A 9,109-nucleotide genomic window follows, 5' to 3' on the forward strand; every position below is an offset into this window, starting at 1 on the left:
GTGTCGGTGAGATAGAGATGATCGGAGATGGAGGAGGAGATGGTAGCACTTCTCCCAACTGGACTGAGTCCTTCGTGGATGGAGGATGGAATGGAGGAGGAAGAGCGCTTTTGAACAATCTTATTAAATTATATAAGCATAGCATCACAATCTTATTAACCAAAAAAAAAAAAGGGGAAATGCATCCAATCATATTATAAATTTTTAGAAGTTTTCTTAAATTGAAGTTGATATCATGATTCTAAACATATACTCCTCTTGTTTCCCAACAGAAAATAATTACTGAGGTATTTTGACAAAATAAAAATTTCACAAAAGTGCATACAAAAAATACATTTTTCCCGTTGATAAATTAAATCCAACATCAAAGAACAAATAGCAAACTCATCACAAGCAATCCACCACTTGCCCTCTGAAATATCATGATTTCAACATACCTCGTTCAAGATTTTCCAACGTAGTTGCACGTACAACAATCATGCAATCATGATCGATCTCACCATCTCTATTGGTTATTGACATGTTCCTCTAGTTACGTTCGGTGGAACCTTCAAAGATATGGACAATCGCAACTTTTTTCCTATTACATAAAGTAAGCAAAAAGGCCAAGTCTGATGCCAGCCACCTATGATATCTGCTAGTCCAGACTCCAGAGCAGGGCCATTTCTAGAGGATGAGCTGTGAGGGTGCTCAGCATAAAATTTGTTGGCAGCCGACTTCTCAACTTTCACGATTTGCCTTAGATGAAATGCTATTTAACTCTATCAAGAGTTAGTTATGAGACAAAGAAAGCAAAGTGCTTCATACAATGTGGTTTCCTATGTCATCTCCATTACCGGGCATGCGCTTTTGAACAGCTTGCACTGCAGCAACTCTAGCTGCATTAGCAGCTTTGTTTGCTGCAGCAACAGCCTTGTTCACCTTATCGTCAACCCTGGGCACATCATAAGCTTTTTTGGATGCTCCTCTAGCTTCCTGGACAACCAAACATATGAAAAGAAGTGAATTCATATTTAACATAGCAATTTTTAAGATCACGATCTGAAATATTTGTTGCAATCCTAGAAGAAATACAGTCAGTTACCTGAATAGCATTTAGAACTTTTGAATGGTTAACAGCAATAGGAGAGCAAAGATTAATGCTCTGAGTGCTCAAGGTATCAAGGGCACCATTTTGCCAATGACCTGATTGTGTCTCCCCATTTCGAAATGTGTACATTCCCAAGCCTTGTCTCCTTCCTTCATGCCATGCACCTTCATATTGATGTCCATTGGCAAAGCGATACACTCCAAAACCATGCATCTTGTCTGCAAAATATTCCCCAGCATATGTGTCTCCATTCCTTCACATTATAATTCAATCAGTGTCATATCTCATCAAAAATTCAGTAAAGGGCTATCTGAGTGTAGAAGAAATAGGTTCTAAAAATTTTATGCAAGAAGCAGTAAATAATTAGAAAGATGATCTTGGTCTTCAATAAACAGAAACCTTTCATGCATAATTTAGATTGCCAGAACAATTGAGCAAGCAGCTTTAGTGGGAAATTATTATCACATTCTCATGATGGAAAACAAGATATTTTACAATTTATAATTTTTGATGGTGCAACACATATTATCCTTAAAGACCAATTCCAATAACTTAAGAGGATGATGGATCTCAAATTTGCTTGGCACTTGAAAAGAGTGGAAGCTTTCATACAGCAGATTCATTACCAGAGGAAGGCATGGGGGGGTTCTATGCATAGCAGTTAATTTTTTAAGTTCCAATAATAATGTGCAATGAAGTAGACTTCTGTATATAAAAGAGAATCCTACATATACTGCATCCGTGTTGAGAAAAAAAATATATATTAAGAGTGGTAGAAATTCTTATCTGATTGTAAATTAGTTAAAAATGTACAAAGTTAACCAAATTGGATGAAGAAGCAAGCAACTAGAACTAGGTCAACAAATCCATAATAAATAAGCTGCTTCAGAAAGGTGAACTGACCGAATTAAGGTTGGTTTGTCAACATTGAGTGGGTTATGGAGCAAGGCCAGGTTGAAATTTTAGAAAACTGGTCACGGCAGTTTGGTATTGGTATTACTGTTTAACCCATCACTTCTTGTTCTCTCTTCTCTCTCCTGCTTATTTCTTCTTCCTTCCTCTTTCTTGTTGCCACAGGTGTCACCTTAAGGCAAGACTACTCTTTCTTCTTCCTTCATCTTTTACCCTTTTTCTCCATCCTCTCTCTTTCTTCTTCTTTCTTCTTTCTTCTTTCTTCCTCTCTCCCTCATCCCTCCATCTTTCCCCTTAGGTTTTGTTTACCCCAATGGGGGTGAGGAGAGGGAGAAAGGGAATGGAGTGGAGAGGGGGAAAAAGTTTGCTCAACTCACATACCATAGGCTTGACGAGAGTGGAGAAAAATAACACAAACTCCCTATCTGGTCCTTGTCTCCTTGCTGAACATTGCTCGTCGTATTCATAGAATGACAAATGTCACTAGCTGCTCATTGTCCTCGCCGAAAGTTGAACATGCCTTCTTGAAAGGTCCTATGCATTTCTAGCAGGTCACTCCTAAGCATGAGGGTAAATCATGGATTTACCTTCAATTTCATGGACATAATCCCTCATCTGCTCGATTTCTCAATTTTAGACGACGAATTGGAGAGCTCTTCGAAATTGGAGTTTCTGACCCTCACCCATACTCTTTTTCTAGCCAAAATTCATGGAACATGTATCTGGTTTACTTTCTCAATTCTTGGACTTCTAGAGTTGAGTCTTGCATATATTTTTTTGAATATATAAAACTGGCTGTTTCTGGTATGTAGCCACTATTTAATGGTAGTACCATAAATTAAACAACTTGTTTAGAGGATATGATTTACAATGGCATGGATGATAATGCATCAGGATAAGTTGGCAAATAATTTTGGTTGATACAAAACATACTCCTAAGAAATCACAATTACAGTCTTCATGAACTTCCAAAGGATGTACCTATATTCGTGATGAAACTACCCTATGTGTTATGGGTTAGAAGGGGGAACACCTCAGCATATTTCTTTTTTTTTTAACAAAAAAACAAACTGGTGAGACAGATCAGTGTTAATCCACAAATTAAAAGAGCAGAGGTGACTTACATAATAGGACAGAGTTGCTAGCGAGGTAGGATAAGAGACCAGAAGCAGCTTGTATTGTTTGTGTCAAACTGATAGCAAAAACTGTGTCCGGGTAACAGAGAAAGCCTGACACAAATTCCAACATTACCAACAACAAGATCACAAGGACTTGTGTATTTGGTTTGGGCTGAAGTTGACTCATAAAAGGAAATATATGTTTCTATATTCTTGAATAAACAGAGACATGATGTATGAAAACCGTTATCAACGCTTCACTCTAATAGCTTCAGAGATCCAACCAAAAGAAAAAACCCCACAAAAATTTAAATAAAATTAAAAACTAAATTTGTCAATTAGATAGAATAACAAGGATTAAGATACTCAAGAGAATGCATGATGTTGTATACATCTGCATTGAATGGAGATCATGACCATATTATGCACATGACAACAAATGCCGGTATAAAAAATGGACAACAAAAACCATTATGCTTGATTTACATATTAGCTACTATGAGCAGCAATATTGGCATATATACTGTAAGTTGTCTATAAAAAGTCAAAACAATATAAATATACCAGAGATTGCTTCGTTGGAAGTGGAATCACAACTCAGTCAGTAATGCAGAAATTTCCACAATATTGATTAGTGTCTAGGTTTGAGATTGTTCATCGCAACGATTCATATATTCACACATTAGGATTTGTTCAAGTAGACTAGTGATCCTGAGAATCAGTAATTTGAACCTTCCTAAGGAAAAAAGGACACGTGATGAAGACATAATTGTTGCAGTATCAGACAGTCCACTCCCCTCTTCCTCCCTTGAGACAAACAAAAATCATGGGTTGGATTCTTGAATGCTTTGAGAAATTTTAAGGGTCAATTGTTGGACAAGAAATCTGCAACATAACTTCAAAAAACAAAATGAAAATACTTGGACAAATAAACCTAAGATAAATGAAAGGGTAATCTTATAGCAAGACAAATCTTATTGGGTCCAAAAATGAGGAAATGAATTGAGTTCTAATATGCAGCGCCAAGCGGTTCCGCTTTCTCAATCCGAGAGGTGCATTGTTGGAACTAGACTGCAACGTCAAACGGCTCTAGATTCAGGGGTTTTCGCTATAGCAGAACACGAGGGAAAGATCATTTATACTGATCCTCACAAGATTATTTTTGCAAGTAATGGAGACACTACTATAAGTATTCCATTAGTTATCTGTCAATGTTCCAACAAAAATACTTGTTTGCATCAAAAACCTCAGGTTTCACGAGGTAAATGCATTAAAAAGGGACAAATTTTAGCGAACGGTGCGGCTACAGTTGGTGGAGGACTCACTTTAGGAAAAAACGAATTAGCAGCCAAAATGCCAACACAGATACAAAACATAAAGGTGCATTTCCAATTCAAATAGTAAAACACATCTTAACAACAGAAAACTATACTTCACAGATGGTTTTGAACAACTAAACACTAATCAGAGAGCAGGAGTTAAGATTCAGAGAGCAGGAGTTATTCATATTACAAAACAAAACGCTGGTAAAAACATTGCAGTGCCACAAAAGAATAGCTAAAAAATTGGCAACCTCGAGAAGAACACAGAAGGTTTCCAAATGTACCTGAAATGATAATGGCCAAGGCCATGCTTTACTCCCCATTTGAATTCCCCGACGAATCGGCTACCATCCTCACATGTATGCACACCACACCCGTGGCTCTGTCCGTTTGACCACTCCCCAGCATACACATCGCCGGTGTAGAAGCGATATATCCCAAACCCATGCCGGAGCCCTTGCCTGTATTGACCCCTGTACCGGCTGCCTCGAGCCCAGGTCTCAACACCATACCCGTCGTATTTCCCATCAACCCAATCGCCTTCATACCTGCCACTCATAGAGTAATAGTACACCCCGCTTCCCGTGCTTTTCCCTCGGTGGAACTCTCCCTCGTAGACATCCCCGTTGTTGTAGACCTGCACGACGGACCCCGACGCTAGGAGACGATCACCCTTGAGCCTTCCGGGGGACGAGAAGCTCCCAATGGACCACAGCACGGGGCTCGCTGGGGCCCGATGACTGGGAAGGAGGCGGGCGGAGGAGCGGGAGAGGAGGAGGCGGAAGGAGGGTAAGGGGAGGACGTTAAAGGAGACGCACAGGACGAGGAGAAGAACAGACGAGAATGCAAGGGCCGAGAAGAAATCGAGGAGGAAAGATCTTCCCGGGACGGCGTCGCCGCTGCCGGCGCCGGAGGAGGAAAGGAGATGGTAAAGAAAGGGGAAGGAGAGGAGGAGGAAGAAGCGGAGTCGGAGCTGGAGCCGGCGGAAGATGTGGCGGACGGCGGACGAGGCCAGGCGGCGCGGAGCGGCGACGACCGAGGGGACCAAGACTCGGCAGGAGTCGGCGGGGGCGGGGGCGGGGGCGGGGGCGGCGGCGGAAGGGGTGACGATGGGACGCTTGTGGGCGACGGAGAGCCCGTGGGGCGAGTCGAGATTAGGGTTGCGAAGCGTGGGAGCGCCGCAAAGAGGGAAGAGAGGCGGAGGAGGAGTTGAAGAAAGGGCGGAGCCTTCCACTCCGATGTCCGACGGCGACGGCGACGGCGATCTCATCAACTATCCAATTCAAACGACCTTATATTTTTGCTTTCTTTTCTACCTGATTTTCAATCTTTTCGAATCCTCTGTGTCCTTTCCATTCCGCTGCTTCATTGAATCCTAATGGCAATGGTTCAGAGATCCTTTTATACACGACAGAATGTCAAATCTCTCTCATCCTGGGGAATTTTTTTTCCCTATTCATAATAAATTATGACTCAAAACATTCATTAATTCTCTAGATAGAGTTCAAATATTTTATCCTCAAATTTTTTTATCTTCATATTTTTTTTATCAATCGAACGAATCAAATTATATCTTAAAAATGTCTTACATATCATGAGGATATTACACATATCTTAAAGATGTCATGATACTTTAAGATGTAATCTGGTCCGTCCAATCGACAGGGGATACAGGGACGAACCAGATTACATTAATTCAATCCGAATAATATTCTTATACGAATAATCTGCACCAGCCCGTAAAGGTTTTAGTAGTTTTGTTTTCGATCTAAGAAAGGAGTCAGCGAGTTTGAATGAGAATTTAATTCAAGTCTTCATTCATTAGGAGTTTTAAGTGTCCTTTCCTTTTTTTTTTCATTCTCTAATTTAATATTATATTATAAATTAAAGTTGTTTAACGTTTGAAAAGGTTTATGATAAGTCTCTGCATCTACGCGTTGGCAATAAAAAATAACATCAAATGTATCTTTTTGATTAGATAATCAATTATATTGGATGTCAAACGTCAATGTCAAACGCTCCAGAGGTACGGTGTAGTGATTAAATCCTCTAAACAATTGTCTAAAATTTAAATTTCAATTGTGGCACGCTGTAGAATTTTTTTTCCAACAAAATGTTAAATTTAAAAAAACTAATTGTTTGGATAGACGAGTACAAGTACTTTTTAATTTATTGATGTTGATAAAAACTTATATAAAATCGAATCTATCGTCGGTAAAATTCATTCAAAAAGATATATATATATATATGAATTATAAATTTTTTTTGTCAAAATCAATAAGTGTGGGGTATTTAAATAGTTGTTAGTAATAGAATAATATGGATTATGTCATTTGAGAAGTCTCTTCAATTATAAATGCCCCTCAATTCGAATCATAGATGTATTTCTTATCATCATATCATTCTAACTTAATCTTATTAATCATTGACTTAATATATCAATTGTTACTCTATGAATGTGTACATACTATTTTTAGTGAGCTTATCCTTCGAATAAAATCATTTAAGGTTAAAATAATAACGAATCCTTTCTTTTCAAGCTAATATTGTCCCTGGCTAGGTGTTTATATTTTATTGACAGTTATCACTTAAATATAATAATCTACGAGCTCAAAATAAAAGCACTTAAGTTTTAATGAACTTTTAAAATCTTGAAATTCATTAGAAAGAAGCGAAGAGTATAAAAAAATCACAACTTGAGTTGGAGTGTTTTGGATGAATTTAAACTAACTAATTTAAAAAATAATCATCTAATTTAATAAATAATATTTTTTTATCGATCATCAAAATAAATTATAAAGTATTTTGATCAAACCTCCCATTATGAAAAAAATTCGTCAAAATTCTTGATCTTTATATGTATAAAAAAATTAAAAAATGTCATGTCACTGTACTATTGCTGTATTGCACGAGGACAAGTCTTTACACTTCATAAGCATTTAACAAAATCAATCAAATAAAATTAGCACAGTCGATAGAAAATAACATGAACGAAAGGCTAACATATCAATCACTTGGTTCAAAACCCAAATTCTATTTTACTGCATATGATTTTTAAGTGAATTACGCTAAGATGTCTATATATAGGTTTTATCCTTTTTAGTTCCTAGTTCCGTAGGTGAAGAAATCTTGACATTAGGATAGAATAACGATTATTGGTTATTTTTCTCAAGGATTGCAGGCAAAGAAATAAAAGAAAGAAAAATTGACATAGATAAACCGCCTGTTAGTTTAAATGAAAAGAAATTTTATTAAATAAAAAGCAAAATATCTAATATCAATTCAAAATAAGTGTTTAAATAGCCTAAAAACTTTAATAAACAAAACTAACCAAACAAAATTTAAAGGACCAAAATTAGGTCGCTTGACGACCCAGTTTATTTTATTAGGAAATTGTTGATGTAATTATTCTCCGAATCAAGGTTGATTAGTTTGACTAAACTTGAGTGGATTCAAGTTTAAGTTTCGATGTTTGTATTAGTACAATTTGCACTAATGATCTAACTCAGGTTTTAGTGAATAACAAGTGAGTTAAGTTAGGTTTTATCATGATCTAACTTTGTTACCGAGTGTGCAGGGTTGACTAACTTCACGGGTCAAGAAGACCTGACACCAGACAAGAAGTCTAGTCAGGATATGCGATTCTCGAGTGGCAAAGTCTAGATGTGAGATTTTGACAGGAGGAAGTCTAGATGTGCGATTCCGGCAAGAACACCTAGTGGGCCAGATTGATGTCAAGGAGGTAACTTAACACACGGTAAATGAAGGTAAGTCACTGGAGGAGAGTGACTAAGTGAGGATGTGTCCTAGTTGAGTGGACAGTAGGCGTCAGTCCAATTTAGGTCCATTTCGGAAACTTAAATTCAGACCCTGACTAGATCCTAGTCTAGAGGACAGGGTTTAAGTTATAAAATAATCATATTATTATTATGCTAATTTTGTTTTACAACTTAGATATTGTCATATTGGACTAACCTAACTCGTAGGGTAAAAAAGGAGTAAAAATGCCTAAGGTGAACAATACTCGAGGCGTGTTCAAGTATTGGAAGGCGCCTTCAGTACTGTTCATGGAAAGCACCTTCGGTGATATGGAAGGCGTCTTTTAATGGATAAAATTCAAACATCATCGACGATAAGGAGCAGCGAAGTCGGGATAAAGTTTTGCTTATGGAAGATGCCTTCCACACTCCTTAAAAGGGTGTTTCAACCAAGCATTCTAAAACAACTTTATACAAGCTTCTATGTGTCTGATTAGCATTCCAGATGCTCTAGCTTCTGCTACTGCCCTGCTATGACTCTACTATGCTGGATTGCCGCCGAGAAGCCATCTAAACACTGAGCTCGAGCCGACTATCTACAAAAGTGTTTGGTAACAAAATTTAAAGTTCTGTACTTAATTTTACACTCTTCCTATTCTTTTTGTACTCAATCCCCTCTTCTGGTAGGTCTGGAAGAGGCTATTAGTAGATGACTCGTCGATAGGTCCGTGAGACCTGGGTCTTAGAGTAGGAGTCGCCGAAGGCTCCAAACCAAGTAAAACTGAACTTGTTCTTTTACTTGCCTTTTGTTTTCATGTTTTACCGCTATGTACTTAAATTTAAAATCTAAAAGAAAAGGTTTTTCAAAACCATGTGATTCAACCCCCCCTCTCATGTGTATCTCGATCC

General features: G+C 37.9%; 1 protein-coding gene across 1 annotated transcript; it reads right to left on the reverse strand.

The window, feature by feature from the left end:
• Positions 1-260: 260 nt before the first annotated feature.
• LOC122051969 (radial spoke head 10 homolog B-like) lies at positions 261-5,812 on the reverse strand. Its single transcript, XM_042613334.1, has 3 exons — positions 4,727-5,812; positions 1,085-1,343; positions 261-975 (listed from the first exon to the last, which is right to left on the reverse strand). Exons 1-3 carry the CDS (start codon positions 5,710-5,712, stop codon positions 802-804), a joined length of 1,419 nt encoding a protein of 472 aa, XP_042469268.1. The 5' UTR covers positions 5,713-5,812; the 3' UTR covers positions 261-801.
• Between the last annotated feature and the right edge of the window lie 3,297 nt (positions 5,813-9,109).

This window comes from Zingiber officinale, chromosome 3A (genome assembly GCF_018446385.1).
Source record: "Zingiber officinale cultivar Zhangliang chromosome 3A, Zo_v1.1, whole genome shotgun sequence".
Classification (NCBI taxonomy): Eukaryota; Viridiplantae; Streptophyta; class Magnoliopsida; order Zingiberales; family Zingiberaceae; genus Zingiber; species Zingiber officinale.

Coding starts and splice junctions, on each gene's coding strand:
- LOC122051969 (XM_042613334.1), bottom strand. CDS start 5,712: ATGAGATCGCCGTCGCCGTCGCCGTCGGACATCGGAGTGGAAGGCTCC. Junction 1,344..4,726: donor CTTGGCCATTATCATTTCAG/GTACATTTGGAA, acceptor TATAATGTGAAG/GAATGGAGACACATATGCTG. Junction 976..1,084: donor AAGTTCTAAATGCTATTCAG/GTAACTGACTGT, acceptor TTGGTTGTCCAG/GAAGCTAGAGGAGCATCCAA.